The 22,860-nt window shown below is 39.5% G+C and overlaps 1 protein-coding gene across 5 annotated transcripts in view; it reads right to left on the bottom strand.

Moving 5' to 3' along the window:
• The window catches only part of prkcz (protein kinase C, zeta), a 136,146-nt gene that overhangs the window by 66,114 nt on the left and 47,172 nt on the right, over positions 1-22,860 (bottom strand). For 4 of the 5 annotated variants that reach the window (XR_010166565.1, XM_063892644.1, XM_063892654.1 and 1 more), the window contains 3 exons: positions 13,214-13,299; positions 1,447-1,578; positions 647-737 (listed from right to left, as the gene is read on the bottom strand). Coding sequence is in view for 4 of the 5 variants with exons in the window: in XM_063892644.1 (XP_063748714.1) it covers positions 647-737; positions 1,447-1,578; positions 13,214-13,299 (309 nt within the window). In the remaining variant the exon portion in view is untranslated. Of the gene's footprint in view, positions 1-646; positions 817-1,446; positions 1,579-13,213; positions 13,300-22,860 lie in introns of all 5 variants that reach the window. The other variant, XM_063892660.1, reaches the window with a different exon arrangement.

Raw genomic sequence — 22,860 nt, 5'->3', positions numbered from 1 at the left:
ATCAAAAGCTTGATGCGAGATGTAATTGTGGTTACTACAAACATTTCAAAATAACATAACTATTGGAAGAGGCGTTCTTTAAGTATGGAATTTACATGACAAATAAATCAGAAGTCTCCTTGGATGTGATTTTGCTCAAATCCTCCTCCCTATGTAGATGTATTGTCTCTATATTCACATTGTACATTTTACATTTATATTCTTTATGTATATTATATCCTGTTTTATATTGTGTTAACTTCCATAGTGTTTATTTGTCAAACAGTTTATAGATTCTTTATCTTCATAGTCAACTGTATATCATTTTATTTATTTCTGTGTTACTCTGTAATCGGTTTATTTCTATTTCTATTTTGAGATGTTTCTATTTTACAATAGTTTATTTTTCCTTTTTCATTTCTAACCAGTTTGGGATTAATAAAGTACTCCTTATCTTATTTCACAATAAAGTTCATTACAAACTAATTGACTTTGTGATATATAACAACTACAGCGCATTCCTTTTTGGGTATTTCTCTGAAGTTGATGAGAACAGCCAGCTTGATTCACTGGCGATGTGAGGTGAAGCACTTTGCTTATACATCTTAGACATAAAAAACATTGACCCAGAAACATCGCAGCATTCTAAAGAAGTAGAAGGTCTTACTTCCATCTGTGTCCTCTGTGTCATCTGGCGGAAGGTCCACTTCCTCACTCTTGGCATCTGAAGGCGGCTCCTGTGATGGCATGACTGGATCCTGAACAGAGAACACTCCACTTAAATATCCAGACATAATCCCCAGATATCCACTGAATATCCACCCATGGTTTAAACACCTGGAAGAGTGTAACATATACCATGTTTAAGAGGAAAACTCTATTTGCAGAAAGATTGTATTGCTCAGACGATTACCTTGAGGTCAAATGGAATTATTAGAGGAAGCCTTTGGGTTTGCTCTCACCAAACTTCATTTTGTTTTAAAAGAATGGGAGTTTAAAAGGGACTACTAAGAGGAAAAACAGTAAAAGTACAAAGAAAGAGGAATCTGTGTGGTGCTAAAGTCAGTAGTTTGCTTAATTAAAATGTATTACATGATTTAATGGTTTTAATTCACATGCTTTTTTAAATTTATTGGTCACCTGTTAGTGCTGATTGTTATTGGTTTAACTCCCATTTCATTTCACTTGCTTATATTTCAATTATTTTTTTATATTATATATTTTATTAACTCCCATGTTGTTGTTACAATTGTGTTTATATATGTCTAAACTTTTTTCTTTGCACTATCTACACTGTTTGTGGCTGCAACCTTTGCGTCCACTCATAATGTGCTCCCACCTGGAATAAAATGAGCTTTATCAATACAGTTTTTCAGTCTTCAGTGTGTGAGCTTGATTAGAAAGTTTGCTGAGAGACTGGTTATGTCAGATAGCCTGCTAGCTGCTGGGTTCATGATGAATACTCACCATAAGCCTTTGGCAGGTCTGAGGAATGAGTCTGTGACAGCGCTTATGGACCAGCAGTTTGCAGTTGATACACTTGTAGCCCTGCCTGCCCAGCCCCCATATCCTTTCAGCACAGTGGCCACAGTAGGCTTTCTGCAAGACACACACAGAACACATTAGTCTTTAACACACTCACTGAAACAACCCCTGTCGATGCTCATGCATCATAAGATAAACCTAAGGAATCTACGGGGACCAGCTATGTCATGCTAGCTTGTTGGGAAGGAGGCTAATACATGCTCCTTTTCACAGCTGTCCTCACCTCATCATATTCGATGATATCTTTTTGCATGCAGTATACATGTCTTATTTTCATGCACTCTAAAGATGGCTTCTGCATTCAGGCAGACTGTAGTATGCTTATACTGTATTAGCATACTTTGAGTCTGACTGAGACTCATAAGGAGACCCTCTGTAGTGGGGTCACGAATAGCCTATTCCTAAAAAATGAAATATCAATGAAAGTCTATCTATAACACATGAATCCTTGTCATTCATCACTTGAGCTATCTAACCCCTGGCACATATCCATGTCGGCAAAACTATTTAGCTACAGCTATATGTTAAAATTACAACTATATTAAAGTTGGTATTGAATGCACCATAAAAATTGTGATTTAGGACTTTAGGCCACCCTACATCTTTTTGACGGCCCAGTTTAGTATGCAACTTCATTTATTAATAAGGCATAGGGGGGTCTTTGCTCCGTCTCTTTCAGAATTGATAGACCTCTCGTCTAGACATAATCACATCATAAAACTTCTCAACCTCAGACCACGGAGCGGAGGCATTCTCAGGATTTACAGCTTTCCACAACAAGAGGGCTCGCCATTAAATCGGCACAAAGAGCACGTTTTTGCACATCATGTTACCTTTTATGGTGTTCCCCAGTACTATTGACAACAAATATATTTGCTTTATTATTTTTAGATAAAAGTCAATCACCACATGTGTTAATGAATAATACTACTTAAGTGATATCCCTCACACAGAGGACTATATCATACAGATTATTAGAGAGCACATTAGTACTAAAGAATTTGATAATTGATTTTGATAAACTTTATTTCATTTCTTTGGTATTTTTTTGAAGTGTTCTGTTTGTTGTGCTGACTTTTTTTTCTTCTCTAAAATAACTCTTCCTCTCTCATGTTATCAGCTCTATTTTCTTTGTATGTTTAATTGCAGGTTTGTTTGTCAAACACTTTTACATTTCAAGACGTTCAGCAATCCTGGAATGCACAGACAAAAGGATAAGATCAAACCTATAAATAATAGGCTTTATATTACATTTGAAGTGTAGCAATTGAACAAAACCTTTTATGCTTACTATTTTACCTATAATTATTGGACCTTTAAACATTGTCTTCCAGGAAACACAATCGCCACGACAACTTCTTTTCTTAGATTGTTTATGTTCACACCACCATATACCAAATCAAATACTTTGTATGTGTAAACATACCTGGCAATAAACTGGATTCTGATTCTGATTTACTGATCTGTCGAATAAGGCATTTAAAGGGGCATTTTGACTCTGCTGTTAAGGGTTTGAAAATGTATTATTAGTTGTTATATCACGTTTGAGTCTGTGTAAATGGTGTCATTGAATCCAGTACACACCATACAAACTACACCAATCTGACAATTAGTATGTTCATGTTTTCCTTGATCCTTTTATAAACCATTATGATGTAAACAGAATATCACTTTGTCTGACATATATCTACTACAAAGCACAGACTTTATGAAGTTACATCACATGGTCTCTAGAGCGTTGCCTCTGTCATTGGTTTGTTAGCTGACATTGCTAAATTAGTACTGTTAAGTGTCCCTGGACATCATCCGTCACCGAAATGTCCCCCTGGAGACTCAAAACATGCAGTGTGTGTGTGTGTGTGTGTGTGTGTGTGTGTGTGTGTGTGTGTGTGTGTGTGTGTGTGTGTCTATGTGTGTGTGTGTGTGTGTGTGTGTGTGTGTGTGTGTGTGTGTGTGTGTGTGTGTGTGTGTGTGTGTGTGTGTGTGTGTGTGTGTGTGTGTGCACGCGTGTGTGTGTACCGACAGTATTCATTCATTGGGGTGGATGCTGACGGCGTGAAGAACAAAGAGTCCCAGTCACTGCTCTGTTGCCATGGAAATGCTTCAGCAAGACTTCAAAGGCTTCCGTCAGTCTTTCTCCTCTGACTCTACACAGAGGTGAAGGCGCACATTTAGAAATGAATCGCCAGCTTTAGTCCTGTTCCTTCAGCAGTGTGAGGTGTCGCTGCGTCAGGTTGTGGATGGCTGCAGACACCCCGGAGTCAACTTATTATTAGTGATGCCTTTTATACCTCCAGATATCCAGGCTCAACACTTTTCTTATCCTCACCTTGTTTTCAGATGTCTAAAAGCACAGCAGGAGCTTTGTGATTAACACCTTAGGCTTTGAATATCAAGCCTGTATCTTGCTTATGTTATTTTATTTGAAATCTTGCACATTTTGAGATGCTTAGTTTAATATTCTATTTGTCACAAATAATTTCAATACACGACTAAATGCAGTGGCCAGGGTTGCACTATAGAAAGTCAAAGCTAGCTAGCAACGGAATTAGGTTAAGCTAAGTTCACTTGATGCAATGGATAGTGTTAGTCCCAATCAGGGTTCAGGTTCAGGTTCTTTATTTGTACCCGTAGGTAGATTTAGACAGGGGATCCATCCTGACATACGCTAAACAAACACACAGACAACAGACACATCTCTAATAAAAGGAATAACAAAAGTACACCCTGCTCCATCACATCCAAAAACATTTAAAAAACACACTAGTACAAACATGGACATTCAAAATGTATAAATAAATAAATAGGCATCTGTGTGACGCTCATATAATTTGTGCCATAGCTGCTGGTTTTACTCTTTGGGACAACTAACCTCCGGACCCAAGGAAGAAGCTTAAATTCTGAGGGTGGGAGTCATCATCTAATATGGAGCTGGGTAACCGCTGTAACTGAGGACAGGGTCTCCAGGTTTAGCTGTGGCTCACCAACCAGTCTGCTGCACCACTGCTCTTTAAAGTCAGGTTATCGGACCATGACATTAATGGAAAAGACAGAATTGATTCGATAAAAGAACAATAAAACATGATCATCAGGGTTTAGTCAAAGGCTGATGCATGAATGATACTAGCAAGAAGCTATCGTTTAGCTGCCTAGAACAGTCATTACGGTGTAATCTTCATACATCCTTTGTTTCTACCATCTATTTGGTTGCAGCCTATTCAGCTTAATGCTAACATTAGCATTCTAAAATGCTGACAGCGACTTTGTAAAATGTTCACCTCCTAACTTTACACTGCTATTCGACTTAATTCAAGTTCAACCCACCGTATTTGGTCTTTAACCAAAGCACTGAACTGATGTTGATGGCTCTATGGGAAAGCTAATCTACAGTGATCCTCTGTGGACCTTTAATATCAGAACAGTAGTCCATACTAACCAATCTGACAAAGTCTTGACCAACAAACCGTAAGACATTGCCAGACAAATCTAGGAGCCACGATCCGAGCCACTGTAGTCCTCTGGGGAATGTGCTTCAAAATACTAGATAGGTAACAGAACAACCAACATTCAATCAATATTATACTGTATTGATTCACTGATCGATTTAAAGGCAAATGTAAATGTATATTTAATTCAATATAGGTTAAAAAGAGTCAACACCCTTTTGTTAACTCTACTAGCGATCATGTAAATTATAAGTTGTGAATAGCAGATACTGGCGCTTACACTTAATAACTTCTTTATGCTGTTGTTTGCTGCTACCCGGCAAGATGAACATATAGACACGCGGCTTCTGACAGAAAAAAAAACTAGTTGAATGAGCTTATCCAAGACAGCCATGTTGTTGCATCACCAAAAGATTATATTTTTATTTGTATGTAAATACAGGGGAAATAATGTTGATCTATTAAGGTGTGGTGACATGTTGCTGACTTGTGTTTGGGATGTTGCGCTTGCACAGCCTCTTTGTCAACATTTGTATTAGACACTATTTGAAAAGAAAATAGTAATTTGTGTGATTATTTCCTTTGGTCAAACGCAACCGACTGGAACTGGAATGAGCAGGTTTACGTATTAACACATATTTAATTACCTTTTACTATTACAGTTTTTCTCAATTGCTAAATGCAGAGGCGGCTGGCCCATAGGGGGCGCTGGGGCTCTGCCCCACCAGCTGTTGAGGGGAAAAAATATTTTTTGCATATTTTTTTTTAAATCAATGTCAGTTTTACTTAATAGTGTGTGTGCCTACATGCAATTTAAATCATTTAAACAACATTTCCACCAACTAACACTCATTAAACAGTGAATTTCCACTGACAGACAGTGTATCATTCTCTCATGGGGCGATCGGCAAAGTGCCCCTGACCGGCAGCTAAACAGCCAATCCGGTTATGGTTGCTAGGGGGAAATTATGAATAATTGGCCTATCAACGTCGCCAAATTTAACGGCGGTGGGGCGCTGGAAATTTAGCCCCAACTGCTACGTAAAATGCGTGAAGGTTTAGGATTGCTGTAGCTACATAAGGAGCCAGCGATAGTTTTTTTTCGTAGTGCGACTCCCAGACTCTGTCCTACGCTACGTGGGGAAAAAATACGCGCGACGACGAAGAGAGATGATGGCGATGTAATATGTAATAATATTATAGTATGTAATTGTAATATAGTTGTGGAGAATGCTTTGTTGTTTCCCTCAGGCTGTGACATGCAATGACAACTGTATGGCACTGATGCTGTTTTCTCCAAGTAAATGCATTTTTCCTTGAGAGAGGGTATTAAAATAATCTGTTTAAGTAAATTTTTTTGAAAATAACTTGGTTCTAAATTCTTTGTATATGTTACATTTTAATAGGAAAGTTCTGTTTCATTCTCTCTTCTCAACCCACACTCACTCATTCACTCACTCACTGTTGATTTGTATAGATTCAGCTGAAATCATACCCTTGTTGTTAATTTATCCCTTGATTGTATTGTATAGTATTTGATAGCATGAAGTCTAATATAGCTGTAAATTGTTACTTTTTCTGTGAAGCTGGAAACTGTGAAATTAAATTATTATTGCGGAACTGTAGTCATTTTCCGACTGTTCATTTGAATGCTTATGCTAGATTAGGCAGGGAAATCTGTTGGCACACTAGCCCCACCAAGATTTTTTTTCACCAGCCGCCACTGGCTAAATGCAATATTTAAAACAGGGTTCATTTCCTCAAAACACTTATCACAATTCACGAACCACACACTACAATTGCAAAACACATCTTACAGTATATCCTGCGAAATGAAGCAATACAATCAAAACAAACGTAAACACGTTTAAATAGTAAAGGACAATTGCGTAAACATGTCTAAAGGGTAATCAGGAAAATAAAGGAGCATATGAGTTAAAGGTCTCCTATTATGCTATATTTCAACAATATATTGTAGGGCCATATCTATACAAAATAGTGTTTTGCTATAAATACCAAACAGATCCCCCATTTTAGCATGCCTCATCCCCCTCTATTTCAGCCCTGTTCCTGAAGTGCTGATTCTGTGACTGTAGCTTTAAATGAACTAGCTGCTGCTGGCCACGCCCCTTTGAGCTGCTGCCCCGCCATTTGGAGCATCATGATCTCTCCTCTGAAGAGAGAGTTTTCTACCGGGAGAAACTCAGCTAAAAGCTGCCGTGATTAAACACCATATTATGTTCAAAACCACATCCAGCATTATTTCTGAAACACTTCTCAGTGTTTACCTCTAGAACAGAGACATTATATGTATTATATTTACAACAACTCTAAGTCCCTCCTGCAGACATCCTGCTGAACACACACACACACAGAGGGGCTGCGGAGGGGCATTCAGCTCGCGACTGTATATTGCAGACGATAGGTTGAGACGTGTCACGTGGGCGGGACGTTGACAGGAGTTCAATGTAAAGCCAGCCCACATTTAGATTATGACGTCATATCGGCAGCAAATCTGGATCAGCTCGTTTGTACCCCCGTTTTTAGAGATGTGGGTAAGGAGGAAAAGAGAGAGGGTTGTATTTTCTGACACTTTGTGAGTCTCCTTACACACCGGGGACACATAGTTATTTATAAAAGACATCAAAAAGTGCATTTTGCATATGAGGGGACCTTTAAGTCATTGAAGGGGTATTGCACTTCAGACTGTAGGTTTAACAGCCTGGTGGCCCAGGGGTAATGATATTATAACAATCCCAGTCTGCTCCACTCTGCGATTATATGAACTGCAGGATGAACCATATAAACATATCAGGAGCACAGCCTGATTAAGCAGCAATGATATAATTTAAACATTGTACTTTGACTGTCACACTTCACCCCACAGCAGTCAGCAGACTGAAACCAGTGCAGATATGGACTGCAACCTGCCTTTCACAGCACATGTCATGCTGAAGTGCATCTGGCTGTGAAGGGTCCAGCAGCATCCTGCAGCTCGGGAATAAAGGGATGAGTAAAAAAAAGCTTTCATCGATTGCCAGTCCTCCCTGCAGCCCGGCAGACAGATCATATGAGTGCCTGGAAACTGACAGCATGATGTGCCGGGAAATGATCTGCTGTCTGCTTCACCTCTGAGTAAGAAACGTATCAGAACAGACTCACCAACAATGCCTGCATCAATCCAAGCGGTCAGGCCACAAAGGTGCAATAAAAATATCTATCACATTTATTAGCATCACAACCTGATGCAGCATCCATGGATCAAAGACAGGCTAATCTATTTGGTGTAAACCCATTGCTGGCCCCACCTGCTGTGACCCCCTGCTGGGGATGGAAAGGTAAAAGCTGTCCAGCACTGACAGAAAGAGGCAACAACTTTCCCCTCACTCAACAGCATCATCAAAGTGGTTGCAGTCCAATTGTCTTTTGACAGCCGTTGACAGGCTCTTAGAATTCTCTATATGATAGGAAAGAAGTTGTATTGCTTCCTTTCCTATGTCCTTAAGAGTAGGATACACCAGACCATCCTTTATGAAAGAAAAGGACATCATGCTGTCCCATACTGTCCTCCTTGCAACATTTAAAGTGACGCATCGCTCAGCAGACATCAGAAACCTCTGTTACCCAGTCAAAATGCAATCAGATTCTCTTAGCGCGGCAGTTGTCTCTCTCTAAACCCTGATGAATTCTCTTTCATCTTTCCTAACCCTTGAATGATGTTTTTCATGTAAAAGATAAAAGACCAGTTTTTTGACTATTTGACAGCAGCCAAAGTGAGTGCAAGGGGTCAGAGGAGGCTAGCCTAACCTGGTCTGTATTGGTTATGAATGTGGTTTAAATATTGTACGCCTGCAAGGGAAGATCAGCTCTGTATGGCTTGTCAATTAATGTACAATAGTAGAGACTAAGCTGATCACTAATAGATTTGAACTGTTGGGACATTTGTAACTCTGGTTCCTATCAATGTACCAAGTGTCGTTAATAAAAATATAAACAAATTAATTTAAAGAAGAGGCTAGCCTAGAGAGTTCCAGGACAAGATTGGGACCAGATTGTTGCTTATTTGTAATTGCAATAATTTTCAAGTTTATTCCGGTCCGGACAGCTCTTGTCAGTGACCACATTCCCTCTCAGTCGCCTGCTATAACTAGCATGACTTTTTTAATTGGATTTCCTGTCTACTACCACGAGAGGCTGGTGTGTCAGTCACATCCCTAATGGATCGCTTGTGAAGGCAAACAGCCAGCATTGACGGCTTGATTCTGCCTCATCACATGAAAAACAGGAGCTAAAGACACCCCATTATGTGTAATGAGAGGCAGCTTTCTGCACTGCAACATCGAGGGGGGGGGGGGGGGGGGCAGACATGTAGAGTCTGAGAGAAAGGAGAGGGATGGAGTGAGAATAGGGAGGAGAAACCTGACCTACTTCTCCTTGGCTTATTTATATGCTGAGGACAACATTGTGAACCAACCAGAAGCCTGGAAGCTGGCATAGCAACAACGGTCAGAGAAACCCCAGACTGAAAAACAACTGGTTCATTTTGTGAACACTAAATCATCTATTTATAATAAAACTATATCCATGGAAATCTAAGACAAATCACATCCCTATGTGCTAGAATGTACATATGGATTAGAAAACATTTTCTGAAATATTTTAACAATCAAATCAAACAGATAAACATTTTTCAAAATAATCATTTACATTTAGTTTAAATGATTTTAATCCATTTGTATACAATCTCTGAGACTTGTCAAGTAAATGATTTTCCAAGTTTTCCATGGTTCTGTTTTGGCAACTTAGAGCACATGATTATGGTTAAGTAAAATAATGGGCTTGATTACGTAATAAAGAAAACGTAATGCTGACTTGATGCAGGAACATCTGTCAATATTTACCCAAAACCATTATCTTATCCTCAGGAAAATATTTCAACATTCTGGGAAAAAAGACACACAATATTCATTTACTTTTTTTTTTAGAGAGAGAGAGATGAAAGATGGATGTCAACCTCATGTCTTTTTGTTAAAAAGGTAGTTGGAGTCGGCACATGATTAGCCTAGCTCAGATTGAAAAGTCTGAAAGTAATGTTCTGGTAACTAACCTGGCACTGTCTACTGTGGGGTCAAATTACTCTAGCCCACACCTCTACAGCTCACTTAATATTATTAGTTTATTCCGTGCACAAACAGAAATATAGAAAATGAGTATGTATTGCCAGTATTTTTTGGTAAACAACAGTAGGGGCAACATGGTAAAGCTTCCTGAATCTTGTTCTCTCCAGGAAGTTGAAGGTAAAGAGGTAGGGTTAGGTTGTCAGGTTTATGGTTACTAGAGTCCAGAAATGTATTCGATTTAGTTGGAATTAATAAGGAAGTTATAAGAAAGTAACTATCCTTTGACTCTCATCATGACAGAAGACATCATCATAGCTAGCAAGTTCACTATTTGGGAAAGGTTCTTTGACACTTCAAGCCAACAGTGTGTGCCGTGTGTGAGCTGAGGATGTAAAGTCAACAACAAATTATAAAACAAATGTTTTAGAAAAAAGGATGAATAAAAATAGATAAATTGAAACTCATTGGTTAGCATGCTCAGTCATGCTACATCAAACAGCTAGCTAACAAAAACTAGCCGGATCCGTTTACAAGTTATATAATGGGTACTTTGCTTTAGGCTACTCTAGTTACCTGAAATACCATTCAAAATATAAAACATATTCTGGTTTTGAATTTTCCTGAAAGCATGTAGTCTTTTGGCTCAGAGAGTGCAGTATTATGGGATGCACATGTTCTGGGATGCTTGCAAGTGATCTGTACATAGGATGGAATAGGGCTACTGAATGCAGTGCAGGGTTACAACTCAAATAAATAGACTTTTAACCAAAACATGCCAGAAGACATAGTATTAAAGTGTGCAAAAACATTCCAGATGTCTGAATATTAACGTCCCGTAGGACATTTTCTGAGACTTTGCAACAAAAGTCAGGTGTGATACCATCATGCCTTTACAGACACCAACCAACTGAATTTATATAATACTGTTGAAAGAGTTTAAACTCTTTCAACAGTATCATTTTAAACAACCTAACAATTCAGGATGCACATTTCTCCACAGTCAACCCCGAACCACATCTGCCAAAAGTATTGCCAAATAATTTAAACAAGGCAGGAATGACGTTTAGAAAGAAATATTTAGTTGTTAAGCAAACAAGTATGTATTTCTGTTCCTCTGAACTGGAGTTAGGGCTTAGAGTAAACAGCATAAATGACCAGAGCAGCAGTCCAGCCATTAGCCCTAATGCACCTACTGTCTATCTCTTATATTGAATAAGCCCGGCTACATCAGTAGTAATGGCCACTTCAAGTTTGGAGTAAAGTGATGAGTTAGCAAGATAACGCTTCACTGGGTTGATCCACTCTCATGGCCTAGCTTCAGTGAAGGTGATACTCAGAGGATATAAAGGGAATGAATCTTCTTTAAAGGTATGGAACCAACTGACAGGATGTATTAGCGTAAGCGTAGAACTAAATGCTGCACTTTCACATTAAAAAGAAACATTTTCTCAGATAACATGATATAACCTCGCTAAAGGAGAGGCTTCAACGCCGAGGTACAGCAGTTCAACCTGAACTCTTTCACAGGAAACACATAAAGGCCTGGTTGAAATAGCATTAATGTATTTCTCCTGCGTGTCAGAGTGGCACATCTGCATTTCTCAATAAGAACACTCCAACATTTTAGGATCAAGTAGGGCTTTATCAGGAAAATGGTTGCAGCCCACACATGCGGGTACCTGTGTGTATGTGTGTGTGCGTGCGTGCGTGCGTGCGTGCGTGCGTGCGTGCGTGCGTGCGTGCGTGCGTGGCATGTAGCTGAAATAGAACAACTGTCACACAAGCCATAACTAGGACACCATGAAATATGCACCAATATCCAGATAGCGAATGGCTGCAGCGTGGACCGCATTACCTGATATATATTATTTAACTGCAACTTAACTTCCAAATTCAAGAAAGAGCTTTCATGCTCAAGCCCTATTCTCTTTAATAAACCTACAGAAGTCTGGGGTCCGACTTTGATTCAAAGCCAATATCAGATTTGTTCAGAGCTTGGTATTGGATTGAGTTTGGCGTTTTCCTGTGTCAAAGCTAATATCAATTCCAAACAGAAACGTGTGATATCAATGCAGGATGTGTTAGCTCTTACAGATATAACAACCCTAAAATCAGCTGCTGCTACCAGATACTAACTGCCTCTGTACGGACTGAAATTGACGCTGATTGCACAGATATGGTGTGACCAGTGGTGGTAGAAGTACTCAGATCTTAAACTTAAGTAAAGGTAGCAGCAGTTATTTGTAAAAATAGTAAGTAGAAGTCCTTAACAAAAGTATTGGCTTCAAAATATACTTAAGTACTAAAAGTAAAATGACTCCTTATGTGCGATGGCCCATTTAAGAATTAATTTATATGATTATTGATGCATTAATGTGTTCATCACAGCTGGTACATTTGGAGCTCATTGTATGTACTTTGTAAACAGCTTCTCCATATATAACCTACAATTAAATGTTAATTTTTACTTATTAGTTGATTTATATTCTATTTTAAACTGATTCAATGATCTGAAGCATCTGAAATCTGCCAAATGATGTATTGAAGAATAAAGTACAAGATTGGCTGCAACATGTAGTAAAGTAGAAGTATTCAGTAGCATAACATTAAAATACTCAAGCAAAAATGTATAGTACCTTAATATTGTACTGAAGTACGTTCTTACATTCGACCGATGGTTATCACACACTACGCCTTTTTATCTTGCTCTTAGAAAGTCCAATTGTTCAAATTATTTCTATTGGTCACATTGAATTTAAAAGCTTCAAACATCCTGAAAAGTCTTTAGAATTGTGACACTACCCTGAAAAAACTGAACCGTTGACTTTGATTAAGTGTATTGTGTCAAAAAATGAGGTTAGTTGAAAGCAATTATATTAAGTTGAACCTGATGTTTTTTTATTTCACTTCATAATATTGCTTTCACCTAACCTAATACACTTGTGTGAAATCTGTTGACATAATCTCTTTAATGAAAATGAAAGCGGAGTACAAACTGCTCCTTATGAGACAACCAGGACCTACTATCATTGAATAAAGACTCATAACTGAAGTGATGAAGCATGGTTCACGCATCACTCCTCCAGTTGGGAATATGTATCAGAAGGATTTGAAGACACTCACCCTGTTAAAGCGCTTGGCCTGGAAGAGGTGTCCGTTGACTCGATAGAGTTTCCTCCATCTTCTGGCCCCGCGGCGATAGATCGATTCTAGAAGAGAGAGGAAACGGTTGTAAAGTAGCAGCATGGTGAGGGGCTGATGGGAAATATGTGAGCTGAACAATGGGTGAGCAAGATGAGTGATAGAGAAGAGGGAAAGCTGAAGGAGAGGTCCTTGCTTCTCCAGTAGTCTGAGTTCAAATGAGAGGAAGACACACATCAGGTTTCTCTACGATGTGCACGCAAGCTCGCACACACACCCAGAGTGCCTGTCTCTCGGCTTTCCCTTCATCTTCCTTCCCTAGCTTCTTCCTCTCCTCAAAACTTCCATCCTTTCTTTTCTTTCACTTCTGGTGATCATTGGACTCATTAGTGCTCCATAATACATTTTATTCAGATGAGACCATCAAGGTGTAGCTATTTATAACAGGATCATAGTCAGCTATTATTAAACTGCAGGGCATAAACATGCGCCGGCAGGCTGCTGAAAATTCTCTCTTCATATCAGACGATGATTTTAAATAAAATTTCTAACAGAGAAACTCAGCTAAACGCTGCCGTGATTAAACACCATATTAAGTTCCAAACCACATCCAGCATTATTTCTGAAACACTTCTCAGTGTTTACCACTAGAACAGAGACATTATATGTATTATATACACAACAACTCTAAGTCCCCCCTGCAGACATCCTGCTGAACACACAGACACACAGAGGTGCTGCGGAGGGGATTCAGCTCGAGACTGAATATGGGGGACGATAGGTTGGGACGTGTCACGTGGGCGGGACGTTGCCAGGAGTTCATTGTAAAGCCAGCCCACATTTCAGTCATTACGTTATAACGGCAACAAATCTGGATCAGCTCGTTTGTACCCCCGTTTTTACAGATGTGGGTAAGAAGGAAAAGAGAGAGGGTTGTATTTTCTGACACTTTGTGAGTCTCCTTACACACCGGGGACACATAGTTATGATAGTTAGTTAAGACATCAAAAAGTGCATTTTGCATTATAGGGGACCTATCTAGGATTTGCATATGTTGCTCTTCAGAGCTGTGAATGGGTTAGAACCTGTGCTAACAGCTGTGGATTTGCCTCCCTGGGTTTAGTCATCGAATGCTGCGCGCAGTTTTCTCTGCCTGGTGCAAGGTTTGAGTCCTGAATTACAAGTGGATGTTGAGAATCTGAGGAAGTACACACAAACACATCCGAGCAAGTGTAAAATTTAGAAATGTCAATTTGTTGTTATAAAACTCATCTTTAGTGAAAAAATGTACGATTCATAAAGGATCCTAGGAAACTAGTTTAGAAGCCATGTTTTTGTGTTGCATTACATTTTAGGATATGTCACCTGGCAAATGTCACAAAGTTAGAGATAACATACCTATATATTAATGTTCTCCTAACGTAATGATTTGGCTTATTTGAGGTTTGTTTGCCTGTTGCTTTTAAAACATACTACCAGCAAATGACTGCAGTGTATACAGATAATGTTAGTTTGAGCTAATAACAGAAACATGACCGCCCCACAACAGAATGAGTGACTTCATGACCCAGCTCTTAACACAAAATGGCTAAACAACAATGACTAGAATTTCAATATGAAACATGCCGGCCCACAATCTAATCCATGTCAGAGGGTATAATGAACAAAGTGTACAACCATCACGCATCATGTCTGCTGCTCCTATAAATAAGTCATGGTTCAATCATCTACCAGTGTGCGGATCATCACTTTAGTCATCACTGCAGGAAATTATTATAGGCAACCATTATATTTCTATTAGCAGCAGAACATTTGGATTTCAGGGTCTTACATTAGGCAGAACTTAAAAAAGAAACTGCACTTTCCGAGAGCGAGCAGTACTCTACGTAACGGACAAGTGAGGAAAACAGCTGGAACAGGAATGGAATAACTGCCAAATAATGTTGTTTATAGGAGAACTGAAGTAATTGATAACAGTCTAAATAACATTTTTGGATTCATCTGACACTAAAACTAGTCCCAAACAAATGCCCTTTTTCCTCCTGTGTGAGTTTAGTCTTTAGAAACGATAGCGATAACCTTTTTAATGAAATAAGATCACATATTCGTGAGGTGTTTCTTAAGAGTGAAGTCTGCAGTATGGAGCAGTGGGGTTGGAACTGAGAATCACACACAGGGTAGGGAAGTGGGACAGCATTGAAAGACATACTAACACACGCTGAGTTTCATGGGAAAATGTTTGCACGATATGTACAGTCTCCCAGCCCATGCTGAGATTACCCGGGTGACATCATTTAAATAGGGTGGTGCAGAAATGAGTCCTAAAAAACGGAAATGAGTTAGCATTTCATGTTCTCTTCAAGCATCTGATATCCACCAGTAAATATCAAATGCTTCTAACAAACAGTAGGCTACTTGCCAAAAAAGTGGCTATATGATAGTGCTAAACGTCATCACGCTGAACGTTAGCCGCCTTTAGTTTAGCGGTGGTGATGCGACTGTGACAAAGTTTATAGCCTGGCTTGAGCTTCTTACTCTTGGTGATTTACGCATAAAAAATCATAAAGTGTTGTTGAAAGTTGAATGTTACTCATTACGCCACCGACCGGCTCAAACAACGTCCTGCTTGAACCATATAAATGTTGTCAGTTGCCAGTGGCGCAGACCCCCCCACCACCGCAGCATGTAGTGGACTGGTTTCCCTTCTGACTCCCACTCATTATCCCCCCCCCATGTCTGTGCTGGTTCTCCAGTCTGGTTGGTTGCTTCAGTTATGGGTGCGGTTTTGATATCCTTCTCCACTCACCCATCTTTTGCCTCTGTTGCTATGGTAGCCACAGCCCACCATAAACCAGCTATTGTTAGTTAGCTCAGGAGAACAGTGTCTGCAAGTTAACATTGCATTTTAACAAGCAAACCCCCCCTTCCCCTTGTCTGAAAAATGATTCTGCTGTTCATCTCTTCAGCTGTGGGTGCAGAGCTGTGTCCAACTGTTCATGCCATGGGGGGAACAGCTACTGGGATCATATTCTTATAAATAAGATGTTAATCTATTTTTCTATCACCATCCTTTGCTCCTGTCTAATCAATTTTAATCTGAGATGCGTTTTGTACCATTGTTTTCCCTTGTAATCGGTCTGTTTTTATCCTATTTTAAAACTATTTAGATAGGTTTAGTTTTTAGGTTATTTGATTAGATGTTTTTAAGCTTGTAAATGTTTCTGTATGATCAGGTTTGGGGAGAAATGGATTACATGTAACTGGATGACGTTATAAGGATACCACAAAAAAGTGACTGTATTGACTTACGGTTACATAAAAACGATTTAATTTAATTCATTTGATTACATTACTGTTACTTTTCCTGCATTGTTTTTGGGTTGTAAAGGATCAGATGTTCTCTCCTCTGTCAGCTGTTGTGATCTGTAGGCTAATACTTTCAGTGAATCTATACGCCTACTGCCTGAATCTGCTTTATGGTTTCATTTTCTTTGGTTCATTGGTTCTGTTTTTAATTCAGCAGGTGAACCTAGATGAACTCTAATGCAAATGTTTCAGGTTATAATACATTTATACTTTGATACTTAGATTCAATTATTAGACTTTAGTTACTGGTTACATTTCTTTTACAGGTAACTGATAATTGTAAGGCAATTCATTTTAAACTCCAAATCTAGATGTGATGTTGAGAATGCTTTTTTTCTCAGTACATGGCCCCTATGCCAAAGCCTTGGGCAGGTCATCCCATTTCACATTCACACATTCACATTTTTTCTTATGACTATTTTTAACTTTTGGTAAATAAATAAATTAAATAGATTTTTTTTTGGCAAGCAGTAGGACTTGCTGAGCAAAAATGTTGCTCCTGCTAATCTGTGTATGCAAATAGGCCATCAGAGAAGCTTTTAACCAGACACTTGAGGTTGAGGATTACCAGGCAATGCTACAGCCAAACCCCCGTCAGAATGCTACAGAGGTGTAAAGCCACAAAGGAAACACTGCGACTCCTCCACTGTCCACTCTATACTTCCCGTCTGTTCTGCATGCTGATGAAAGCCTTAGTGATTCCAGTATCTTTCTATCTGTCTCTGTCAGGGTGGAGATCAGAGGAGACGAGCAGAGGACCGACACAAAGAGATTGTGCTCTTTGGGGTCTCCTCTTGTGAATTCCCTCTAATCCTGTTAACGCAAGGCCTCTAAAGGAAAGTGCCTTGGAGAATCACTGCGCTGTGTTTCTATGGTTACCCATCATTCCTTCCCCCATGCCCATATTAGTGGGAGAGCGGGGAGACATAATGTGCCACTGAGAAATTTTGTGCGAGGAAGGTGAACCTACACATCATGTCAGCATTCCTCTGTGCCCACATCAGAGGCATGTGATTAAATCATTCATGCAAACAGAAGCATTCACTAAGTGGAAAATTGCAGCGCGTCGCATTGTGTCTTTAATCAGTGTGATACAGAAGGATTTAAATTCCTGAGGCAATTATTCCTTTTCTGTTTTGATCTGACATATAGGCTCTACTCATCAGTCTCTGTGTTTAAATGATAAGTATTCCATCATATTACATGGCAGAGTTAAATTCTGGATTCTGATTGTTCAATTTTGACATTCCAGAGGTGCTTTATTTTTCACTAACAGACCGTTGCTAAGAAGATGTGCAGCCATATCTGGAATACTTCTGGAATATTCTTTTTAATATTTGTGGAGAGGACAACACTTTGGATTCATGATGGCTGAACTTTCCCCAGTAGAGAAAAGAAAAAACGGCACAAGAGAAGGAGAAAGGTTAAAGGACAGAGTGCTGGACATCAGAGTAAACAATAGAAGAAGACAGACAGGAAGTAAACACTAACAGGAACACAGTATGGTCTCTGCAGTGTTTAAAGACTGGTTCATGGAAAAGAAAATGTGAACAGACTTGAACAGTTACAGAATACCTCGATCAGAGCTGCCGTCATTTTAAGTTACATTGCTGTTTAAGTTTAGCTTCATAGAATAAACCCAGTTTTAAATAACAACAGCAGCCCGACTACACTCCTGGCCTCGGGTGCACTGGGAGTCATTTTGGGATGAGCTTGGGGGGTGTGCTCAGTGTGAATTCACACCACTCATTAGAGCAGGGGTGTCCAAACTACGGCCCGTGGGCCGTTAATTGGCCCTCAGCAAATGCTAAAAGTATAATGGAATCTTTATTGTTGTTATTGTAAATATTTTTCTCTCTTTTTGCACTATTTTATTTATCTTATTTGCACCATGTATGTTGAGTTGTTGGAGGAGCATGGGATATAAGATTTTCATTGCCAACATATACGTTGTATATGCTGTGCATATGACCAATAAAACCTTGAAACCTTGAAACCTCTAATGAGGTGCCCATGCCTTTGTATCTCTTTCTGTATGTGGCCCTCACAGAAAAAAGTTTGGACACCCCCTGCATTAGAGAGTTGCTGCAGTGGAAGTGACAGATGTATAAAGCACCAAAGGCATGCAGTGCCGCTAATGATAAATCTGAGGTGAACAGTTGAAATACGAGCACAGATGAGCAATACTACAGTCTATACTACTATAAGTGCATTCACTGCATTCAAATTTGTACTCAAGTAGAAGGTTAAAGATGACCATCGAAATATACTTAAAGTAACTAAGTAAAGTATTAATCTTGCACATTCAAGCACAATATATCATTTAAATGATGGTATGATAACTATTGGTGCAATAATCTCTTCATCACTTCAATGTTGTAGTTGGTAAAAGTGGGATGTATTTGAATTGCTTTATATAAAACTGGGTAACTTAACTTATAATGATTTATCAGTTGATTTAAATTGTGTATATTTGTATTATAATTGAAATGTTTAAAGAAGCTAGTGAGTAACTGTACTTAGTAACAATCCACCACAGCAAATGAAGCAAGATTGTTGTCATGATGATTTCTTCCAATTGCCATTTTGCTGTGACTCATCATCATGATATTGTAAATATTGTTAAAGTATAGAACCAGTCAACAAACAACACAGCTACAGATAAATACATCCGTGTGACTCCCTGTTGTTTCACATTGTACCCCTCCTAATCAGATATTAATCCACACAGATAAAGATGTTCTAGCTTCAGGGGGCAGATCTGTTCGTGTTTACATCTTGTTAGGATCCTCCTCCCAGCCTGAAAGCGAACCAGAAACACTGCGTACTCCTACCTGCGCCTGCGCCTGCAACACACAACTCGCTCTAGACTGGCAGACCTTCACAAAGCTGACCTATTACAACATGTCCCTGTGGATAACCAGGAGGACTGCACTGCCCCATTTATCTGCGTCCAACCAGAGTGAGAAAGACGCAGACTGAAGTAGCCACAACAGACAAATGAAAAACACAATACTACACCTCCGGATGCAAAGGCCAGCGCACACAGTCCTGCCATGGTGTGGGTGGAAGGTGTGAAGAGCATCAGACGGCTGGCTGCTGTTGCACTGTGGCATGTGTAGGGAGTCACTAAGCAGGAGAACAGGGTGGTACTGCCAAATCTCTCCAGGACAGGACATTTACGAGGGCTTGACTCATTTCCAGACATTGTTCCTCTGGCTCACAGGAAAGTAACAGCAAGTTGCTACCCACTACACATGCCCCTCCCTCAAACACCCTTCAAAAGAAAGCACAGGGCTCTCATACTGAGAATACACTGTACTGTGTGTTCAACCCTCCTGTCCGGTCTGTTTAACTGCTCTTACATTAACACTAAAACCATTCGTTATCATTACATTTTGTTTAACACACTCTTAATCTGTGAACAACGTCTCAGACTAATGTTTCACATAAATGACTGCAGTGAACATACAAAGAATACACACTGGAAGTGTATTCCAAAATGAACATTTGGGCTATGTGTGGGTGTGTACTATCTGATGGAATAACATGAGGGTTACCCATTCATTTTATATGGCAGTCATTTTCATTTTTTGGGCCGCGTTAGTCTGCCTGTGTATATGGTTCCAAGCTGGATCGTACCTTGGTCCTCCGCATGGGAAGTCCTGATAAATGGGCCACCAGCTCTACTAGAATAGCTATACAGCGGCCCAATGGCTGTCATTTTTTACCAGGAACATGACTGAACCACTCAAAATTCAACCAAAATCAGCAGTTTAGAAAGTTCAAATGCCTACTGGCGAGGATATCAGAAGGCCTTGCAGCAATCAAATGCAAACACAATATTTATTGATGAAAGTAGCAAATCTGTCAGATTTGACCCGAACAGGACAGGAGGGTTAATGAGTTCTTAGGGAATCAGCAGCATTGAGCCGTGTGTTACTGATTGTATTTGTCAATAAAAAATACAGTCAAAGTTCCTATCAGGGTTTAAGGAACTTTGTGCCAAGTGATTTTCTGGACATTTCCGAAGAAGCTTAGATCAATGAAAGAGCTCTGAAGCATTTTTAGACAGAATTAGACCTCAGTGATAGGGGATGCTCAACAATGGCATGACTAACCGCTTAGTTTGACTTCTAATTAAAGCTTTTTCTTTTTAATGAGCATGTTCCAGATAAACAGGGAGAGAACGGTCATTTCAATTGCATGAAATTACAAAAGTCAGCCAAATTTCCAAGTTGGGATTACTAGCATTTTTATCCGGATTCAGGAGTCATATGAATCCCTATAAGGATAGGGCTTTCTGGAAGAGATGTGTGTGTGTGTGCGTGTGTGCGTGTGTGTGTGTGTGTGTGTTTGTGTGTGTCACAAGTCAGTGTCAAATATTGATGAGTCAGCCACACGGCAACCAGTCTATCACTGTGTCACCCCCGCATCCATATCAGCCCAGTGAGAGCTGAGGAGGTGGGAACACACACTGAAACACGCTTGGCTACATACAGTATCAACTCATTTCTGAGGCCGGTATCATCGGATACAGACGGATCAAATGTTACAATGCACACTGCATCTCACATTCCCTCTGACCAGCACAGTGGTTCTGCTTTTTTGTATATAACTCGTATTGTTGGAGACATATAGTCAAATATCTGGTGTGTGTGTGTGTGTGTGTGTGTGTGTGTGTGTGTGTGTGTGTGTGTGTGTGTGTGTGTGTGTGTGTGTGTGTGTGTGTGTGTGTGTGTGTGTGTGTGTGTGTGTGTGTGTGTGTAAAATCAGTGACTCTATCACACACACACACACACACACACACACATCAAACACTATATTATTAAACATGAATTTGAGTAAGCATGAGTCTGCTGCTTTAAGATATATTAACGTACTATTTTAGATTTTTAGATGATCTTGTTTTTTAAACACAGGAAATGCTCTTGCACTTGCACCAAATAAAGGCTGGGCACTGATTTCACATCCAAACATTGGTGGAAACATTAATGTGCACTTGAAAGCATGATTACTTTATAAATGAGCCTTTTTAACAATTTTCCTACATTTTATAGACAAAACAACAAGTCAAAAAAACTATAACAATTAATCAACTATGTTTAATGTCATTAATGTCGCTCGCATGTTTGCTAGGCTTTGGAAGTTTGTTGTATTCTCTTATTCCAATGTGCATGTCTTTCAAATATAATGTGTAATATAATAACAACAGGCACCTACTGTACAGTGCAGTTCATATTGAAAGTACCAAGTCCCAGAATTGTATTTTTAATTCCGAAATACTAAGCATGTTTTAATTTGTTATACTCTTGTGTTATGTCTATTTCTATATTTTGATATATAATATTTCTCCCTTTTTTCAATATCTGCTCTATATTTTACATGTAAACTGTGTTTCTGTTTCCATTCTTCTATACCAATGCAAATTCCCAATTCCTATGATATCAATTTTCAAGTAGCTCATTTGCATGAACGCAGCCGTGAACAGCATATAGAGTACATTCTACCCATTTCTCATGCTGCTTCAGACTGCTGCGATGGTTAAGACAAGCCACAGCCTCCTTAAACCAGATTACAGTTACTGCTCCACAGAGACACACACTGAGGGTCTAAAAGAGATCCAGATCAGCAACTGCCGCGGTTCTGAGAGGAACCGAGAGGCACGAGCTGTCAGGGCTGACAGAGAGCAGCGGACAGAGCAGAGCCTCCCAGCGAGCAAAGACTGGGACTTTCAATTAAGAAGCAGCTGCTGATGATTAACAGCTACTCTGGAATCTTAAATGACCTTGTGGAAAAATGGATGTTCATGCTCTGATTGCAATTTAACTAAAAAATGCATGCAACAACTTATATATGTTTTAGATATCTGCATATCAATATAGTCGCATATCTAGGGCATGTGGGTGTCATGGTCACTAATTGATCCTCTCCTAAATGACTCTTCGGTCTAACTGCCTGCTGCTGCTCGAGGGGCCACAGGCAGAAAGCAACCATCTTTTCTATGCCTCTTTAAACACACACACACACACACACACACACACACACACACACACACACACACACACACACACACACACACACACACACACACACACACACACACACACACACACACACACACTAAATAAATAAAAGCTGTGCATTGATTTGATGCAAGAGCCCTCTTTCCTAGACTTTTCATCAGCATTCAACACGATACAAGCAGACATATTGGTGTCAAAAATTGCCAAAATGGAAGATAATCCGTACCAGCAGTTTGC

Source organism: Eleginops maclovinus, chromosome 1 (genome assembly GCF_036324505.1).
Source record: "Eleginops maclovinus isolate JMC-PN-2008 ecotype Puerto Natales chromosome 1, JC_Emac_rtc_rv5, whole genome shotgun sequence".
NCBI classification, from domain to species: Eukaryota; Metazoa; Chordata; class Actinopteri; order Perciformes; family Eleginopidae; genus Eleginops; species Eleginops maclovinus.
The sequence above is the reverse complement of the archived record's forward strand: the minus strand, read 5'-3'. Positions and strand labels throughout refer to the sequence as shown.